General features: G+C 51.7%; 1 protein-coding gene across 2 annotated transcripts in view; it reads left to right on the forward strand.

Annotated features, from left to right (window-relative positions):
• Positions 1-20,687, forward strand: part of LARS2 (leucyl-tRNA synthetase 2, mitochondrial) — a 164,223-nt gene extending 143,536 nt beyond the window's left edge. For both annotated transcript variants that reach the window (XM_030305699.2, XM_030305702.2), the window contains 5 exons: positions 1,309-1,491; positions 2,924-3,093; positions 5,322-5,399; positions 8,783-8,894; positions 20,168-20,687. In XM_030305699.2, the coding sequence (XP_030161559.1) occupies positions 1,309-1,491; positions 2,924-3,093; positions 5,322-5,399; positions 8,783-8,894; positions 20,168-20,397 (773 nt within the window). In that variant the 3' untranslated portion in view covers positions 20,398-20,687. The remainder of the gene's footprint in view (positions 1-1,308; positions 1,492-2,923; positions 3,094-5,321; positions 5,400-8,782; positions 8,895-20,167) is intronic.
• The last annotated feature ends 205 nt before the right edge of the window (positions 20,688-20,892 follow it).

Raw genomic sequence — 20,892 nt, forward strand, 5'->3', positions numbered from 1 at the left:
GATGGTGCGAGAGCATGTTTTCGGTGACTGACGTGACCTCTCGGGGCGCTTTGCTGCTCTTGAGACCCTGACCGGTCAGCTGCCGGCTTCCAGGGGAGACCCCGATCCCTGAAGGAGACAGCAGAACATGCGGGCCTCTGTTTCCCTTCCCTTCCCTTCCCTTCTCTTCCCTTCCCTTCCCTTCCCTTCCCTCCCCTCCCCTCCCCTCCCCTCCCCACCCTTCCCTTCCCTTCCCTCCCCTTCCCCTTCCCCTTCCCCTTCCCTTCCCCTTCCCTTCCTTTCCCTTCCCCTTCCCCTTTTCCCTTCCCTTCCCTTCCCCTTCCCTTCCCCTCCCCTTCCCCTTCCCCATCCCCCTCCCCTTCCCCTTCCCTTCCCCTTCCCTTCCCCTCCCCCTCCCCTTCCCCTTCCTTTCCCCTTCCCCATCCCCCTCCCCTTCCCCTCCCCTTCCCCTCCCCCTCCCCTTCCCTCCCCTTCCCCTTCCTTCCCCTTCCCTTCCCCTTCCTTCCCCTTCCCCTTCCCTTCCTTTCCCTTCCCCTTCCCTTCCCCTTCCCCTTCCCCTTTCCCTTCCCCTTCCCCTTCCCTCCCCTTCCCTTCCCCTTCCCCTTCCCTTCCCCTTTCCCTTCCCTTCCCTTCCCTTCCCTTCCCTTCCCGTCCCTTCCCTTCCCCTTCCCCTCCCCTCCCCTCCCCTTCCTTCCCCTTCCCTTCCCTTCCCCTTCCCTTCCCCTTCCCCTTCCCTTCCCTTCCCCTTCCCTCCCTTCCCTTCCCCTTCCCCTTCCCCTTCCCCTTCCCTTTCCCTTCCTTCCCTTCCCTTCCCTTCCCTTGCCTTCCCTTCCCCTTCCCCGTCCCCCTCCCCTCCCCTCCCCTCCCCTCCCCTCCCCTTCCCCTTCCCTTCCCCTTCCCTCCCCTTCCCCTTCCTTCCCCTTCCCCATCCCCTTCCCCTTCCCTTCCTTCCCCTTCCCTCCCTTCCCCTTCCCTTCCCCTTCCCCTTCCCTTCCCCTTCCCCTTCCCCTTTCCCTTTCCCTTCCCCTTCCCCTTCCCCTTCCCCTTCCCCTTCCCCTTCCCTTCCCCTTCCCCTTCCCTTCCCCTTCCCCTTCCCCTTTCCCTTCCCCTTCCCCTTCCCCTTCCCTCCCCTTCCCTTCCCTTTTTCCACGATGTGTCGCAGAGGGAGAGAAAGAGGAGAAAGAGGCGTGTCGAGTGAATGAGTGGGATTCTTCAAGCGGATGCTTTTAATGGCTCTTAGTGGACGTGCTGTTGCGGAACCCGTTCCGAGCCGCACGTGCCGTCCGTGTGTGTGATTTTGGCGTCCAGGGTCTGTTCCTGTTCACGCAAACACGAAGGAGGCGGTGGAGGTGACGTGGGAGAAGATGAGCAAGTCCAAACACAACGGGGTGGACCCCCAGGAGGTCGTAGGGCGTTATGGCATCGACACCATCCGGCTGTACATCCTCTTCGCCGCCCCTCCCGAGAAGGATATCTTGTGGGATGTGAAGTGTAAGTCCCCTGCCCCTTCCCGGCCCGCCTCCCGTGTCCTCGCCCTCGGTCGCCCAAGGAGTTTCGAGGAAGGAAACGTCTTGGCCGAAGACAGCAGCGAGGGTTCTAGGAATCCGCCCCGTGAAGCGAGGAGCGGTCTGTCTGACATTGTACCGTCCCCACAGTCCCCGGAGGTGACGGGGCTCACAGTCACTGGAGGAGCTCGCAGCAAGTGCGGCTTCCCAGTCCTCGCCCCAGACCCGCTGATGGCGTCGGTGGGGTGGGGGGGAGGAGGGGGCGCCCAGGAACCCGCCTCCGCCAAGTCTGTGGCGTTCTGACTCAGGTTCCTCCAGGACCCCTCCTGAGAACGCTTCCTGGGAGCCACGCTGGCTTCCAGGCAACCCCGAGGCCCTCTGTGGCCCACGGAGGCCAGTCCCCTCTCGATCGACCCTGAAAGGTTTGTTCTGGCGGATGAGTCCAGAAAACCCTGCCCGGGGCCTGTTCCTGGGGTTACCTGGGACTTCCTCCACCGCCCACAGCCGCCGCCCCGTCCCCCTCAGGGGAGATTTGTCTCTCCAGAGCTGTTTAGATCTGAAAGGGCATGAGGTAGAATCTTCTAGGGTATCTGGCTATCCCAGAATCAACGGTCCAGTGGTCACTCAGTTTTCTTCCTGTGGTCTGCCCCACGCGCTCTGGAAAGGAGAAATCAGAGGCGCTGGATCACTGTCTTTTTAAAATACATAGATATATATTTTGGGGGGGGGGGGAGAGAGAGAGAGAGAACGAGAGAACGAGTGGGGGAGGGGCAGAGAGAGAGGGAGACACAGAATCCAAAGCAGGCTCCAGCCTCAGGGCCGTCAGCACAGAGCCCGACGCGGGGCTCGAACCCATGAACCTCGAGATCACGACCTGAGCCGAAGTCGGACGCTTAACCGACTGAGCCACCCAGGCGCCCCCGTCACCGCCTTGCTCGGCGAGCCGTTTCCAGTGATACGTGTGGTCTGGAGCAGTGGTCACAGGTGCCGGTCCCGGAACTGGGTGCGTTGGGATCACCGGGGACCTACGAAGTGCAGGTGCCGAGGCTTAGGTTCTGTGGGGACACCTTTGTGACCGCAGGCCTTCTGAAGCGGGGCAGCTGGGCCCCGAGGCACAGCCCGGCCCAGGTTTCTGAGCTTGTCATGGGCCGGGGGCCGTCGGTGGCCACTCTGAGTCAGGGCCCTGCCGTCCGGTGCTCTGAACGCCTGGCGCTCTGGGATGTGGTGGAGTCAGTGCCGGTCTGAGTTCCCGGACTCCGCAAGCCAGGGTGGCCCCTGCAACCTGCCCTCGGGTCACTCCGTCGGGGCGCCGCGAAGCGTGTGTTCCACGCACAAGTGCGTCTCTGGGCTGGGGCACAGCTAGATCGGTCACCCGTGCGTGTGTGTCTTTCCCGTTCTCGCTTCCCGGCTCGAAACAGCTGACGCCCTCCCCGGGGTGCTGAGATGGCAACAGCGTCTGTGGGCCTTGGTGACCCGCTTCATCGAGGCCAGGGCTTCTGGGACACTTCCCCGGCCCCAAGTGCTGAGTAACGAGGAGAGAGCCGAGGGCAGGAAGCTCTGGGAGCACAAGAACTCGGTCATCTCTGAGGTGAGGAACTTTCCGGGGATGCTGGTTCATTCTGGGCAGGAGCGCTGTTGATGCACTACACGCGAGGCGAACGGAAACAGAGGTTCAAGGTTGAAAGGGGCCCGAAGAGACCGTTCTTCGGCCTCCTCACTCCACAGATGGAGGCAGAGCTGAGGCCCAGAGACCGGGCTCCTCCAGGCTAGACGCCCGGCAGAGGGGGGACTTGGGCGCCCAGGCACTCTGTCACACGGCATCTGTGGGAGCTCGTGTGGCTTCACTTTTGCACACACGTGATTTGTTCGTGTTACCTTCTTAGAGAATAATATTTTATTGTCCAAGCCACCGTTATTTTATTTTTCCCTTTCTAAAGATTTTATTTGTAAGAAATCTCCACACCCAGCGTGGGGCTTGAACTCCCGACCCCGGGATCAAGAGCTGCGTGCTTTACTGACCGAGCCAGCCAGGCGCCCCTGAATTCATTTTAAAAGATGCCTCACTGATAACAAATCCCTTTAAATGTTTTATCTAGGAGTTTGCTACAACACCGTGGCATTTGCCTTTTTAAGAACTTTGTGGAAAGAAATGTCACATGTCTTTGAAAGAAGGCATTTAGGAGATCCAAAGGCATTTTTTAGTGGGTACGAGACACCCCAAATACTCCTTAGGCTGAAGCTTTTCTTTCTTCTTTTTCTTTTTCTTTCTTTTCTTTTCTTTTCTTTTCTTCCTTTTTCTTTCCTTTTTCTTTTTCCTTTCCTTTCCTTTCTTTTCTTTCCTTTTTCTTTTTTCCTTTTTTTTTCTTTTTCCTTTCCTTTCTTTTTTCTCTTCCTTTTCTTTTCTCTTCTCTTCTCTTCTCTTCCTCTTCTCTTCTCTTCGCTTCCTCTCCCCTTCTTCCTTCTTTTTTTCCTTCCTTCCCTCCTTCCCTCCTTCCTTCCTTCCCTTCCTCCCTCCCTTCCTTCTTCCCTCCTTCCCCCCTTTCCTTCCTTTTCTCCCTCCTTCCCTTCCCTTCCCTTCCTCCCTTCTTCCTCCTTTCCTTTCCTTTCCTTTCCTTTCCTTTCCTTTCCTTTCCTTCCTTCCCTCTCTCCCTTCCTCCCTTTCCTTTCCTTCCTCCCTTTCCTTTCCTTCCTCCCTTTCCTTTCCTTCCTCCCTTTCCTTCCTTCCTTCCTTTCCTTTCCTCCCTTTCCTTTCCTTCCTCCCTTTCCTTTCCTTCCTCCCTTTCCTTTCCTTCCTCCCTCCCTTCCTCCCTTTCCTTCCTTCCTTCCTTCCTTCCTTCCTTCCTTCCTTCCTTCCTCTTCCTCCCTCCCTCTTCTTTTTTTCTTTCTTTCTTTCCCTCTCTCCCTTTCTTTTCTCTCTTTATTATCTCTTTCTTTCTCCCTTTCTAGAATTGCTGATTTGAACTTATAAAGTCAGCCAAGGTCACTTTTCTGGACTCTGGTAACTGATGACATTGAAGGCATAGGGTTTTCATGAGACTCTGGGTCCAGCATGGTCTCATTCGGTGACACTTCAACTTTTTTCCCATCCCCTCTTCTCTAGTGCAGAGAAACAGAGCTCACGGAATTGAATTCCATGATGTGAGTGGTGCCTGAATGATTGTTTTCATACCACATATTTCCTCTCTGGATCTGGCACGTTCTTCGGTTCTGTCAGATCATAGAACTGGGTCACCTAAACAAGTTGGAAACTCTTAACATCCTTAGATGTGTTGTTTTTCTATATTCTTGGCCATGGTCAAAATTGAAAAACGCACCAACAGGAAGAAGCTGACAAGTCCTATTAGTGTTTTTATGTTGAGTCCACATTTGAAAATGCACAACTCACCTTCTTCTGTCTCCTAATAACCTTTCTTGTGAATGAAAGTCACGGAGCCACAGAGGAGCGACATCCTTCACCCCATCTCCGGTCTGCTGTTTTTTTGAGGCCTCCTCATCAGCGGGTCCTGCCTCCTGCTCGGCTCGTTAGCAGCGTTTAAAGTCCCCACCGCGAGGACCAGCACGGCCCAGATGTGGGGGAGCGGGACGTGCTGAGTAGTGGAAACGACATTGACCCTGTTTTAAAAAATCTTTGTGCCGATGAAACATTATCGTGATTATTCGAGACAGTGAATCCATTTGTAAATACCTTTGCAAGCTTCATGCAGGTCACATTTTTGGGGTCGTCCGTTTGTTTTGTCGTTGTCGTGTTGTGCTGGTTTTTGGTGGAAAGCTTAAAGAGATGTTGAAGAAAGTGTATAATTCAACTTTTACCGATAGGTGACCGCCCATTTCACAGAGGACTTCTCACTGAACTCGGCAATCTCTCAGCTGATGGGATTCAGCAATGCCCTCCTGGTAAGTGGCCCTCTTGTCCTCATCTGATAGCACAGGAGGGCAGGTGGCTTCCCGCCACATGCTGAGGTGGCCTGCAGGGTGCCGGGTTGCAGACAGAGAGCAGCACCGTGGTATCACCCCCTCGGTGCGGCTCTCTAATCTTAAAGAAGCATTTTTTTTTCCCATAGTCACAGCCTAGTTTTAGAGCTAGAAGGTTCTTTTTTTTTTTTTTTTTTTTAATGTTTATTTTTGAGACGGAGAGAGACAGAGCATGAACAGGGGAGGGGCAGAGAGAGAGGGAGACACAGAATCTGAAACAGGCTCCAGGGTCTGGGCTGTCAGCACAGAGCCTGACACGGGGCTCGAACTCACGGACTGTGAGATCATGACCTGAGCCGAAGTCGGACGCTCAACCGACCGAGCCACCCAGGCGCCCCTAGAGCTGGAAGGTTCTTAAAGATGGGCCCAAAATAACTTTAAAAAAAGGGAGGGGGACACCTGGGTGGCCCAGTCGGTTAAGCGGCTGACTTCGGCTCACATCATGATCTCACGGTTTGTGGGTTCAAACCCTCCTGCATCAGGCTCAGGGCTGATGGTGCAGAGCCAGCTTGGGATCCTCTCTCTTCCTTTCCCTCTCTGCCCCTTCCCCCACTTGCGTGCTCTTTCTCTCTCTCTCTCTCTCTCTCTCTCTCAAAATAAATAAACTTAAAAAAAAAAAAATTCTCTCGCCCAGCGACTCCCCTCCCTCCTGCCCCCCCCCCCCCACCATGGTTTGCCTACGAGGACCTGACGCCCAGGGAGGTTAGATGACATGTCTGGTCGTTTAGTGACAAATCCATGACTGCATAAAACCTACCATTTTTAGTGTGTTAAAACATGCCACGTTCAAAGGTAGATAAAAACTGGGGAAAACATTTTATAACAAGAATATCGGACATAAGGCTTAAGATTCTCAGTATATAAAGAGCTCTTCACATACGAATATGAAATACCTAACCTAAAAGCGGTCAAAGGATGTGAAAGGAGGTAATTCACAGAAGGTAAGATAGAAATAACCCATAAACTTGGCAGAAAAAAGTATTTGCCTCACTAATTATCGTGAAATGCAAATTAAAAACGCGGTGCTTTTTTTTTTTTTTTTTTTTTTTTTTTGCCTATCAAATTTGCGGAGACTTTTTAACATAAAGTCTGTGCTATTACAAAGGCACTGAGACCGTGTTACATATCAGCAGTGGCCATGGTTGATGTAACTTCTCCAGGAAGCGCTTTGACTTTGAGGTCAGTAGTCGTGCAGTTGTTTATGTCATTTGATTCAGGGGTGCCCACTGGCCAGTGACTCGCAATCACGGAGACATAGGACCCCAGCTGTCCTCAGAAGGGAAAATCCGGAAATGACTCCGGTCGTATCAATGAGAAGGAAATACACCACCGCCATTCACACTGTGCTTTCCAGGAATACTTAGTTTCAGAAACTGTTCGCGATACAACAGCAAGGAACACACGATACAACAGTGTCTATGGGATAAAAACTCCAGTCAAGCCAAAGGGTATATGGGCAGATGTGGAAAGTCCCGTATTTTTGCATTTTTGGAGACCGGGATAAAATACACCAGTTTTCTTCTGGGTTGGACAACGCATGAGTGATTTCGCGTTTCCGAAATTTTCTTTGCCGAGTGTGTGTGATTTTTTTAATTGGGAAAAAATGGCAAATATTATAGAAAAAAGAAATTAAAAATGAAATGTCTACTCGCTGACAGTTCCATCTACAGCCCTTCTGGTTGACTCTCTCTGTACCCTCACCCGTGGAATTAGATTCCAATCTCTTAGGCTGTTTTGCAAAGATCATAGAGGCTTTTTCTTTCTTTTTTTTTTTTTAATGTATAGGGGTGCCTGGGTGGCTCATTCGGTTGAGCATCCAACTCTCGATTTCAGCTCAGGTCATGATCTCGCGGTTTGTGGGATCGAGCACCGCATCGGGCTCTGTGCTGACAGCATGGAGCCTGCTTAGGATTCTCTCTCTCCCTCTCTGCCCCTCCCCGGCACAACCCCCCCCCCCCCATATAAATATATAAACATTTTTTTAAATGTACAGTATTTTGTGGGGGGCTTCTGGGTAGCTCAGTCAGTTAAGCATCCAACGTAGGCTCAGGCCATGATCTCTCGTCTCGTGGGTTCAGGCCCCACATCGGGCTCTGTGCTGACAGCTCAGAGCCTGGAGCCTGTTTCGGATTCTGTGTCTCCCTCTCTCTCTGTCCCTCCCCCATTCGTGCTCTCTCTCTCTCTCAAAAATAAACTTATAAAATTTTTTTAAATGTATAGTATTTTTGGCCTCTCTCTACCTAGCAAAATATATATCATGGGGGCTTCCTACTTTTAATTTTAGCAAACCTCATAAAATTAAACCAAAACTGTTTTTGTCACAATTGTTTTGTGAACATAGACTGGAGTGCCACCATCTCGCCAGGCTGGTTTTTATCGGGACTCGCCCAGCGTGCCTCGACAACCGCCAGCCTCTGGGAAACTCAGTGCTGTCCTTCCCACAGCCACATCGGGATGGCCCCTCTCCTTCCCCGCCGTCCTTGGGCCACACTCGCCAGTTCACACCCTGCTTTGCTCACCACGGTCCCTCCCCTGCACCTTGTGACACCCTTAAGTCCTCTGTCACTTGTCTCCCCAGTTGATAGTAAACCCCTTGAGGGCAGAGACTGTACCTTTCTGGACGTTTTATCCCCAAAGTCCAGCATAGGGTAGGTACCCCGTAAATTAGATGCGCGCGTGGCTGGGTCACCTGGCTAGCTGCACTGCAGGAAGAAACTGGGTGTTTACAGTAACTGGCAAAGCTGTTTAATAGAAGGAGGACCCCTGAGACCCCCGAGGGGGCAGAGGGACCCCTGAGCTAGACATCTGCACGTTGCGAGACCCGTGAGCAAGCCCGTGTGCGTGTCTCACGGGCTCCGAAGCACCCGGGAAACCCAGCAGAGCAGCTAGGAGTTGCACTCTGATTTCAGACAAAGCTGGATGCTTGTGGGAGCTGCGTTGCTTGGTTAACCACCTACCTGGGGGCAGGTTACTCTCCCTCCGTGACCCTTAGCTGCTTCATCCGCCAGGTGGGGGAAAGAACACTGCCCCCCAGCGATAGCTGTAGGAATCAGATGAGTCAGCCTCAGACTGAGGGTGTAGTACGTGCTCAGTTAAGAGTGGTGTCTTTTGCTGTTGCTGCTGCTGCCCTCCTTGTCATACTAGGGTTAGATGGGGGACATTCTTCGTCCGGAGCAAACGGATGGCCAGGAGGGTTGCTGCTTGCCTGCCTGTGTCTCTGGACTTCAGATACATGGATGGCCTTCCTTCCCCAGGCTTATTCTGTGTGCCTCGGTGTTCTCACATTGTTCTTTTCTCTTCCCCAGCAAGCCTCGCAGAGAGTCGTTCTCCACAGCCCCGAGTTCGAGGACGCTGTGTGTGCCCTGACCGTGATGGCTGCCCCGATGGCCCCTCACATCACCTCGGAGCTCTGGGCAGGTAGGTGGGCGTGTCCTCGCCTGACCCGTTACTGCTAACCAGGACGTGCTCCAGCCTCTTCTTGAACACGACCCGGGGCTCAGATGTCCTCAGGCGTGGGGTCCGACATTTGGCATCCGTACCTGGGACCCCTCTGTCTTGTAGTGGGAGTGGTGGGACTTCTGCATGGTCACCCCCGCCAAAGGGGAGGACGCTTCTCCGCTTCGACACTCTGTGCCCAGACGAATGGGAATATTGGCGTCACCACGGAACACTCTCTCACAACTCAGTATCCCGCTCTCCCTATACCATGACCCCATGTTATCTTTTTAAGGTGGAAACTCGGGTTTAGTCCCACTTTATGGATGGAGAGCAGGGCACCTGGAATTATGGTTGCGGATCTAAACCTAAGTCGCTTAGATGGGGATTCAGTCTCTCCAGCAGCCCATTATTGCTGAACTGGGCACCGAGGCGTGTCCCCCTGCCCGAGGCTCAGGTGAACCAGCTGCGGAAGCCTCTGCCCCTCCCGCCCCCCTTGGAGGTCCTAGTTCTGGAGCCTTGGGGAGTGACTGGAGGGCCTGTTTTTAACCACCTGCTCGGTGATTCTGATGTGCGGGCAAACGGGGGGACTGTGGCCCTCTGCTGTTAAGACCTGGCCCTCACATGAAAACCTAAGGCAGGACCTCATGCACTTTTCCTCTCGTAAGGCAGCCCCATGAGAACGTTTTTCAGGGCCCATTGGTCATTCTCAAAGGCTATCGCTAGAAACACTTATGTCCTCTCCTTTTAAGAAATAATTTAGGGGCCCCTGGGTGGCTCAGTCGGTTAAGCGGCCGACTTCGGCTCAGGTCATGATCTCACGGTCCGTGAGTTTGAGCCCCGCGTCAGGCTCTGTGCTGACAGCTCAGAGCCTGGAGCCTGTTTCAGATTCTGGGTCTCCCTCTCTCTGACCTTCCCCCGTTCATGCTCTGTCTCCCTGTCTCAAAAAAAAAAAACAAAAACAAAAACAAACAAAAAAAAACGTTAAAAAGGAAATAATTTAAACATTCTTCACACTAAGCTGCCCTCAGTACTTATTTCTTTCTTTTCCTTGTACTCATCTCTATTTTTTGTTAATTTTGATACGGGATTACCTCTTCAGGTGGTATATGAGGTTCATCGTGGGTTCCCATTTTCGATTTTTGGACACTCAGACCACTTATAATTATACAATATCGCTTTAAAAGTTGAACAGCTACGTGTGTGTCCACATGCAAAATCATTTCCTTACAACACATATCTAGACATAATGCTTGCTCCGAAGGGACATAAAATACCCCTTGAGAGAGCGCAAGCAGGAGGGGGGCAGGGGATCGGAAGCGGGCCCTGTGCTGACAGCCGCGAGCCCGACGTGGGCCTCGAACCCATAAACCGTGAGATGGTGACCTGAGCCGGAGCCAGATGCTCCACCGACTGAGCCACCCGGGCGCCCCAAACTACTAAGGCTTTCGAGACGCATTTTCAGATCAGCTTCCAAATATTCTCTGGAGCGCTGGCGAAGCTGCTCGGACGAGAGCATCCGTCACGATTCCCAGTGTTTTGCAAGGACTTTGCAGTGCCTCTGTGGTAAACTCATCCTGCATGCTGGAACAGCCCCGCCTGGGCCCGCTCCGTTCCCCAGAAATCCTGAGTGACACCCTCGCTGAGCCTTGGCTGCCGCGAGGGTGAGCGTCGGGGCCGCACCCCTTCCGTGGCCAGTGTGGGTGGTTAAGTCTTAGAGGGGCTCGGGCCCCCGGGCCTCGGCCTCAGTGTCAGAGGCCTAGTGTGACCTGCGGGGACGGACTCAAGAGGGAGTGTGCGGCACAGGTCGGCCACCCTCTACACGGGCTTCCTCCGATGAGGTTTCCCCCAGTTAGCAAAAAATTCACTTCCGAGTATTTCCAGTTTGAAAACGAGACACATCTGTCAACATTTTGATTTTTTTTTTTTTAACCCGTAAACTTTTTTTATGACTGCATTAATTGTCCACAGGCATGACTTTGGTAACTGTTCCAGTCACGTGTCTAACACTCGTTCCCATCATCCACTGTGGACGATTCTGTGCGTAAATCTGTGTTCCCGCTTCAGAGGATGTCCTTGAAGCGGGAAGGTTAGGAATGTTTTTAAGACTCTTGATGTATGTCGCCAGATTATTTTCCTGAAAAGTTATCCCCGTTTCCACTCCATGCCTGTTTTTCAAGCGTATGTTCTGTTTCACTGATTTAATTATTGGATTTTTCCATACGGTTTTAACATCTGGTGGGCTAGCCTCCCTTCATTCCTTTTTCATAATTTTTTTAGCTCCTCTCACCTGTTTTTTCTTCTCAGTAGAACTCTGGTATAATTTTTTTAATGTTTACTCATTAAACATTAATTCATTAAACTATTTGAGTTTATTCATTAAACTCTTAATGTTTATTCATTAAAGTCTTTATTTGAGAAAGAGAGAGACAGAGCACTAGTGGGGTAGGGGCAGAGAGAGGGAGATACAGAATCCGAGGCGGGCTCCAGGCTCTGACCTGTCAGCACGGAGCCCGACACAGGGCTCAAACCCACAAACCATGAGATCATGACCTGAGCTGAAGTTGGACGCTTAACCAACTGAGCCACCCAGGTGCCCAGTCCCATGCATTTCTTAAGATTATTCTCAAGTGGGTTTTTTGTTGTCTTTGTTCTTGTATTTTGTCTACGCTCTTGTGACTGGAATATTTTTTCTTTTACAATTTTTGACTGGTAATGGCTGGCATGTAATTTTTTTAAATTTATTTGCATACTTATTCTCTGACCCAGATTCCCTTCCAATTTCTCATACGTTGTGTAAGGGCTAAAATCCTCTTAGATTTTTTAGGATGCTGTGATCAGCAAATAAGGATAAGTATTGTCTTCCTTTCTAACAGTTAGAAAGGTCTCCGTGTGTGTGTACGTACTGCTTAGAAAACCCTACAGGTCGTTCAAGAATGCTGGTGCCAGACAGCCCTGTCTCACTTCCAGAAGGAAAGGGAACTAATGCGGGGCGCCTGGGTGGCTCAATCAGCTAAACATCCGACTTCGACTCAGGTCATGATCTCACGGTCTGTGAGTTCGAGCCCCGCATCGGGTTCTGTGCCGACAGCTCAGAGCCTGGAGCCTGCTTGTGATGCTGTGTCTCCCTCTCCCTCTCTGCCCCTAACCCGCTCGCATTCTGTCTCTGTCTCTCAAAAATAAATAAACATTAAAAAAAAAATTTTTTTTTAAGCAAGGAAACTCATGCTTCCCTGTTGGGCTTGATGTTGGCTGTGGGTTGAAGATAGATATTCCCTATAATGTTAAGGAAACAGCTTTCCGTCCTTGTTTTCCAGAAATGATATTAGGAGTGGGAGCTGTATTTTACTTAACATCCATTCTTCCAGTGTTAAGGTGTTTGTATCATTTGCTTTTAACTTCCCCCTCTGCCCCGTTGATATGACTTAGGTCCAGTTAATCGATTGCCTAATATTAAGCTCTCCTGGGATGGATTTCTCTTGACCGTGGTGTTGTGGACTTTTAATGTACCGTTAAATTCTATCTGCTAGAGTTTTATTTAGAAATTGGCCGTTTTTCTCCTGAGGAAGACCAGCCTTTCTCAGTAGGAGTGGTCAGGTTTAGAAATGAGGGTTTCACCGACTTCACCCGATGAATTGTGTTGGTTTCCTTCTGTGTTTTGCCTTGTCTTAGACTATAAAGGATGAGTCGTTTGCCCATTCTTTGCGGAATAGACAGAGTGCCCCAAAGGGAGTTTGGTACAGGCCCTGCTATGCTGTTGCCGTATTATGCAGCCTTTTCTTATCTCCTGGGGAAGGAAACCCGGCTCTTTCATTTAGCATTGGCGGCCACATTACGTTTTTTAAATGGTGTGCTGTTCACTCTTTCCTAGTCTTCCTTTGCTCTAAAGCAAACCAGTCTAACTTGCAATAAACTCCCTCTTATCCTGGAATATACATGTCTCTTTCTTTTATCTTCTTTGTCCCGCATTCTCGGTTTTCCTCCCTCATTTCATTTCTCCCACAAAAGAGTAAAGTCAGTGGGATTTGCTGAAACCCCCTCCTTGGGTGCCCCTTCAGTTGCATTGCCGGGGGGAGGGGGCAGACCGGATCTACTCTCCCCAGGGCCCCCTCCCTACCCAGCAGGTCTTAGGATACGAGTTTGCACTGTGGGCGTGGCCCTGCCAGTCTGTCCTTCAGCTTTGCGTCAGGATCCTCAACAGACATATGCTAAAGTATTAGGATAGAAAGGCCTGTTCTAGACCTTGCTCCATGATTCTCCCTACACAGCACACGTGGCTTTTGTGAGCTGTGTTACAAGTACGTATAGCTTGAATCTTAGTTTTGCTACAGTGTTTCATTCAGTCGGTTTATAGAGCATGTATTATGTGCCACGCTCCGTTCTGGGGCATCTGTGGGAGAGCTGGCGAGGGCCTTCTAGTTAAGGTCTTCCCTCAAGCTTTACAAATTCATGGCAACTAATTGTGTTTTTGTTTTTGTTTTTAATGTTTGTTAATTTATTTCGAGAGAGAGAGTGTGTGTGTGCACACAAAAGCAGGAGAAAGAGAGAGAGAGAGACTCCCAACTGGGTCCCGTGCTGTCAGCACAGAGCTCCGCGTGGGGCTCAAACCCACGAACCGTGAGATCATGACCGGAGCCGAAATCAAGAGTCAGACTCAACCGACTAAGCCACCCAGGTGCCCCCTAATTTTGTTTTTTTTTAATTCAAAGAAGTAATGGGAAGACTTTGTCTCCGGGCTCTCCCCCTGTGTGTGTGTGGCCCCCTCTGAATGAGCAGCTGGGGCCATAACGTAGTCAAGTGAGGAGTCCCCGCACCTGGCGTGGCAGTCTGGTCATTGACTCACAGGCGCGGGTCAGGTGCCCTCAGGAGAGAATGGAGATGTGACCCCTCCCCGGCGCTCCCAGAACTAAAGAGGGCCAGCGTCTCCAGGTGTGGGAAGCCCTTTGCAGACAGAAGCCCTGTGTCGCGAGGAGCTTCATTCTTGTCATCTCACACCGCCGGTCATTCTTGAGCCAAGGCTTTGCACGGTTTTCACACGCACGTGTCTGTTCTAGAAAACTCAGCTTCCACGTTGGCTTCAGGTTTCATTCCCGCATCTTTGGAAGGTAACTCAGAATGGCTATAAAAGGGAACGCGGCGAGGGGCGGGATGGTCAGAAATGGCCATTTCCCAGAGTTCCCTAGAGAAGCAGATTTTCACAGGACAGGTTCTCTCCCAGAGAGCAGCAGAATTGAGAACCGGTGCCCTAGGGGAGGTGCGGAGCCCTGTGGGCTAAATGGCCGCCATCGCTGTGGATAAAAAGGAAACATTTCAGAGGAGCTTGAATAGTCCCCTACCAGTCCCTTCAAGAGCCAGTGAAGACCTTCAGTAGGAAACAGAACCAATGTCTTGGCAGTGGGCGAAAGCTGTAACAGGATGAGGAAATCTTTTTTCCTTCCTGAAGTTTTGGATCTAAGAAGCTCAAGACACCACGTCTGAATTTACACAGTTCTCTTTTGTGCACCATAATAGGGTATTGTCCTAATCCAGACAAGGGGTGGTGGCTGCTCGCTTAGGGCAATTTTGTGTATTTGGAGTCACTGATACCGTTGCCAGACGAAGGACACAAGGTTTCCTTTGGTGGTGGACAGTAAAAAGGCAGAAAGTCACCCACCGGGGAGCTTCTTGGTGGTACTGTGGTTGGAGATCTAATTTCATCATCCTGAAAAATGACTTTTCTTTTTTTTTTTTTTTTTTTTCAACGTTTATTTTCGGGACAGAGAGAGACAGAGCATGAACGGGGGAGGGGCAGAAAGAGAGGGAGACACAGAATCGGAAACAGGCTCCAGGCTCCGAGCCATCAGCCCAGAGCCCGACGCGGGGCTCGAACTCACGGACCGCGAGATCGTGACCTGGCTGAAGTCGGACGCTTAACCGACTGCGCCACCCAGGCGCCCCCTGAAAAATGACTTTTCTAACCGCCAACAGCGTGGATGGATCCCAAGGGGATTATGCTGAGTGAAAAAAGTCAGTCTCAAAAGGTTATATACTCTGAGTCCATTTATACGTAACGTTCTCAAAATAACTAATTTATAGAGAGAGAAAACACAGTAGTGGTTGCCAGGGGGTTAGGGACTGGGCAGAGGGGGTGGTGGCCATGAAAAGGAGAACACAAGGGGGCACCTGGGTGGCTCAGTCGGTCGAGGTCAGGTCGTGATCTCACGGTTCATGAGTTCAAGCCCCACATGGGCTCTTTGCTGACAGTGCAGAGCCTGCTTGGGATTCTCTCTCTCTCTCTCTCTCTCTCTCTCTCTCTCTCTTTCTCTCTCGGCCCCTCCTCCACTCATGCTCTCTCTCAAAATAAATCAATAAGCTTCAAAAAAAAAAAAGAATTTAATCACACTAGAACTCCATGCATGTAGTCCGTGAAATGTGTATCTGTTTCTGTGCAGATGTTGGCATTCTGTATCGACACTTACGGGCGGGCGTACCCGTTCTTTTTTTTTACCAGCCACATTGTGTCCCACCCTACGAAGGCTCTGTAAGTCATTTGGGTGGTTTTTCTTTTGCTATTTTTTTGTGCTGCTTTGGGGTTAGCCTCTTGCCCAAACTACGAGTTTTTTAAAATGTGGCGGTAAGCTCTCTCTTTCTGTTCTTCTGGCCATTTTTGTGGTTGCACAGGGAGGTTTCTGTCTGGACTCCTGCCTCAGGCTTTACCTTGTGGGGGCTTCAGGTCTTTCATCAGCACCTTAATTGTGAGGTCACAGCAAGGTGACCCTGTCCCCCCCCCCCGCTTAGGCGTTCCGAAGTAACTCGCAACCCTCAAAGCCCCAGGCTGCCGCCACGGATCCATTTTTCCTCGTAAAAGTGGCTGTAACAAAGTGTAGTGTAGCATTTTGCCACAACGTATGTGTTTTGTTCCTCAATTTCAACAAAATTACAAACGTACAAATCGTGTGTGTGTGTGTGTGTGTGTGTGTGTGTGTCCATTGTAAAGGAGAGTAAGTTCTCACTGATGGTCTGAGGGCATTTTACATACGAATACGCATGTGTGTGTCAGCGTCGTTATTTCAAAAGAAAGTCAGCAGGACCCCTTCTGTGGGCAAAAGCCAAAATCTAGCGGCATCACATCCTGTCCGTTTCCTTGGAATCGCGAGGGCTGGATGAGGCTCGGGGGGGATCAGAGGCCATGGAGTCCCCAAGCCCACCCTTACGTGTGTGTGAGAGCGCGGGGCCGGGGTGGCAGCCGGCCTGGTGACGGCCAGCAAGAGAGGCCGCCGGCCACAGACACCCTGACCGCCCCAGCACTCGCTCCCCGCTGCCACGGCGGCGTGGCGACCTTGCCAGTGCTCCGCGCACGAGAGGAGGCTGGGTTCAGCTGTTTCGGTCACTTGCCTGGAAGGTCAGTGACGACAGCTCTCCCAGAGGAGGGGTCGGAAGGGGGTGGGCCGTAGGCAACAGCCGGCCCCCCGCGTGGTAGCCTTGTGCTCCACAGCCTTGACACTTCCCAAAGTGTTCAGACTTTGTCCAGGTGCTAACCCAGAGGCCAGCTCTCGACCGGGCTGTGTCATGTAAAGAAACCATAGTTTTTGCTATGCAAATGTTGGGTATTTTTTACCTCCCTAAAGAGTAGAGAGGCAAAAACAGGGCCTAGAACCCACCGGGAGTTTCTGTTCCTCCCCGCTGAGCAGGATGGCCCCACCCCTGTCTATAGGGAAACCCTGGCAGGGACCCAGGCTGCTATAAATAAGCATTCTGATCGCTCCAGGAAGGCCGGGCTTCCTCATTTTTTTTTTATTGTGGAATTTGTAACAGCTTCTGCCCAGCACATTTGTGTCCGAGACCCTTTCATCTCCCAGGCATCCTGTACAATTACCATGCGGAGGGTCTGGAATCCGTCCCGCTGCAGCTGGGTCACAGGACAAGGCAGACTGGGCCAGCCTGCTAAAATAAAGACGTGATTATCTCCCTCCTGTGACCTCTGTCTTGTATTTAGATAGGAGTCATAATAGCACCCCTTCTGAGGAACAAGCAGGAAGCTCCTTTCGGCTTCGGCCAAAACGCACATCTGTCAGGAATGGAGTAGGTCCATTGGCAAGTGCTGGAACCCCCGGGGCACAGGGGCCAGCTGGGCCCCAGGAATACATCTTTGATGCTGCTCGATTCTCAGACTCTGGCAGGCGTTCACTTCCCTCAGACCGACTGGCAGCACGGGGTTACAGCAAGAGTGCCAGAGAGTAAAACATACAATAAGCAACACATAAGTGCGCGATACCAGCACAAGAATCACGACAGAGGTGCCCGGAGTAGAATGGGTCAGCGCCGCTCCAGAGTGAGCCGTGGACCCGGGGCCGGTCTGGGAACCGGCTGTGACAACCCACGAGGAGATAAGCAGCTTGAGCTTACAAGGTGGATCACCTCTGCCTCGATGCACACGTCGGGGGGTAGGCCGACCAGTTTCTTTCAGGGGCACGACCCTCTCGAGGAAGCCGCACGTTGGTCCACGCTCTGGCCGAGCTCTACCGAATCGCGGACGGCCACTTTGAGAGCTACTTGTAAGAGCTTTGGAGAATCCAGAAACCATCCCGACTACAGGGTATCGTAAAAGAAAAATCACAAACCGATAGGGAAGGGGAGGTTGACTCTGCCAACCAGGTTTGGAAACTTGACCGTGTAATGTTCTTTCACGTCACCCACAGAAGAAGGCACAGCTGATTCAACGGGGAACACAGAGAAACCCTACAAAGAAACCAGAAGAGGGGCACCTGGGTGGTTCAGCCAGTTAAGCGTCTGACTCTTGGTTCGAGCCCCGCGACTGACTCGCGAGTTCGAGCCCCGCGTCCGGCCCTGTGCTGGCAGTGCTGTGACTGCTTGGGATCCTCTCTCTCTCTCTGCCCCTCCCCCACTTGTGCTGTCTGTGTCTCTCTCAAATAAGTAATAAATTTTAAAAGGTAAAAAAATAAAAAGACAAAAAAAATTAGAAAAAAACAGAAGAAAAATCTTGAACTGATCTCACAGTGTGGGAAACCTTGATTTCAAAATACCCTTTCAAATTACTGAAGTATTCAATGTTTTTGGCAGAGAATCTGTTAACACATTAAAAGAAAAAGGGCCCCTGGGGGGCTCAGTCGGTTAAGCGTCCAACTTCGGCTCAGGTCATGATCCCGTGGTTCCTGAGTTCGAGCCCCGCGTCGGGCTCTGTGCTGACATTTCGGAGCCTGGAGCCTGCTTCGGTTTCTGTGTCTCCCTCTCTCTCTCTGCCCCTCCCCCACTCACGCTCTGTCTCTGTCTCCCAAAAAATAAACAAATGTTAAGGAAAAATTTTTCAAGAAAGAAAGATCACCTGTGCTCCCACCTCCCAGATACAGTCACTGCTGGTATTGTATTCCATTCCCTGTGACCTTTTGTCCGTTCGTATAAACATTTACTAAAACTGGAGTCGTGTTATGTGTGCTATTGTATACCATCCTTTCCCATGAAATTAATCACTATTTTATTTATTCTTTAAATGTTTATTTACTTTTGAGAGCGAGAGAGAAGGAGCACACACATGTGCAGGGGAGGAGCAGAGACAGAGGGAGGGCAGAAGATCTTAAGGGGGCTCTGAGCTGTCAGCACAGAGCCTGACGCGGGCCTCAAATTCACAAGCCGTGAGACCATGACCTGAGCTGAAGTCGGACCCTTAACGGACTGAGCCACCCAGGCTCTCTAATTAATTATGATTTTATTTTTTTTATTTAAAAAAAAATTTTTTTTAATGTTTATTTATTTTTGAGACAGAGAGAGACAGAGCCTGAACGGGGGAGGGTCAGAGAGAGGGAGACACAGAATCCGAAACAGGCCCCAGGCTCCGAGCTGTCAGCACAGAGCCCGACGCGGGGCTCGAACTCACGGACCGCGAGCTCATGACCTGAGCCAAAGTCGGCCGCTTAACCGACTGAGCCACGCAGGCACCCCTCTAATTAATTATGATTTTAAAGTAGTGAAACAAAAGGAATACAGAACTCCATATACAGCATGATCCTGACGGTAGTGGGTTGTTTTGGTGGGGTTGGTTTATATATATCCTAGCCATTAAATACATTACTATCTTCCCAAACAAGAAGCTTAAAAAATGCTGTCCAGATGAACATGATTTTCTTCTTTATAGTCTGACCTTTTCTGCCAGGAGCGGGCATTACTTTTGCCATCAGGGAAAATAAAACGTCGTCGGTCCCAACACAGCGTTCCTGGCACACTGGTGTTGGTGGGATTCATTCCCTCTGCGTGGGAGCTGGCTTCAGACCATTCGCTGAGGCATGGGCTGCTCCCTCAAACGCATCTTCTGGGCTCAAGGCTAATGATGAGGAGGAGGTGTGCAAGGGCCACCCCCGGAAAAGCCAATCACAGCGTGAGGAATGCTGCCACGTTCACTGCCATCCCCCGTCCAGGGCCCACCTCCAGGAGGACGAGGAGGCGGTCAGGGTGCGGCCGCACTGGTAGTGCCCAGGGATCTGCTTTCTGACGCGTGTCTTTCCTGCACGTTTGGGGGCCTCTCTTGTGCTCATGAGATCGGCAGCGACTTTGCAGGCCAAGCCTTTCCTGCTCAGAAGCCCCCGGCTGAAGTCCCCGGGCAGCCCTGCAGGTGTGGAGCCCGCCTGTACCTGCTTTGGGGCCGCAGCACGACGCGCTCTGGGACGCAGACTTGTGGGCTTTGATTCCTCACCGCCTCCTCGGGTTCCACCCACCCGAGCCAAGGCCAGCTCTTTCCAGTTCAGCCCTTGGCAGGAGCCCCTCTCGAGAAGAGGTCGAGTGTGAAGGCTGAGATCCCTCTGAGAAGGTCGAGAAGGAACGCCGTGCTGTTCTCAGCATGTGGGCTCCAGTGATGATGAGTAAAAGGACCCGGCGGGAGGGCCTCGCGGACCACAAGTAATCACAGGCAGGAAAGGAAGCGAGCACAGCTCGTTATTTTGGGATCCGCTCTCAGGAGCACAAAGACATTCCTTCATCAACAGAACCGCAGAGACTAAGGCAGATCAGCGGCCTTGTTGTTCCCCAAATGCACACTTTAGAACCACGTGTCCACCCATCTTTACAGCTCTGGGCGCTGTTGAAAATAGTTGGGGGGGCTACCCATAAACCCAGGCCAGAGTAAGTGGGGGGGCACCTGGCAGGCTGTGAAAAAGCCGTAGTGCGGCCTCAGGCAGCTCCACGCCGGGCTGTGCCGGGGCGAAAGCGAGATCCCCCCCACCGTGAGCCCTGCGTGTTCAGTGACCCTCTGTGCCTTGGCATTGCAGGCCTGCAACAGGTCCCCGGGAAGCTGTGTGCCCACTATGCCTGGGACGCCGGCGTGCTGCTTCAGGCGTGGCCGACCGTGGACCCGCAGTTCCTTCAGCAGCCCGACGTCGTGGAGATGGCCGTCCTGGTGAGTCTCTCCCGCAGCCCCAGAGTCTGGGAGTCTCCCGGCCCCGCGCGAGACCCACAGCCACTGCCTGGGCCTTTCCAGCCTACCCCGCCCTCAGCCTGACCGTCCCACCCGTCTTTGCTTTGCACACTTCAGTTTTGAGGTCACCGCATACCAAAAGCTTGTGAGCATAAAATACTCAGGGCCCTCCAGGGATTAGAAAGTGGAAAATAGAACCCTGTCCTGCGTTACAGGTTCTGATCGTCTTGTTCTCCAGCCGTGTTCCAGTCTCCTCTTCCGTCTGTTTCGTTCAGCTGCTCTTGGTTCATTTAGGGAGGAGGGTGAGAGTGAGGAGGTGGGCAGAACAGGAGCACCTCACTGAAAAATCTCTTTCAGAAAGGCTACATCAAATTTCTTTTGCGGGGGGGACGCCTCGGTGACTCAGTCAGTGGAGCTTCCAACTCGTGATCTCAGGGTTGCGGGTTTGAGCCCCGCATTGGGCTCCGTGCTGGGCATAGAGCCTACTTAAAAAAAAAAAAAAAAAAAAAATTTTTTTTTTTGGTAAATTGCATCATTGTAGGTACATAAAAGACATTTTTTATTTCAACCTTTTATAGA

Source organism: Lynx canadensis, chromosome A2, assembly GCF_007474595.2.
Source record: "Lynx canadensis isolate LIC74 chromosome A2, mLynCan4.pri.v2, whole genome shotgun sequence".
Classification (NCBI taxonomy): Eukaryota; Metazoa; Chordata; class Mammalia; order Carnivora; family Felidae; genus Lynx; species Lynx canadensis.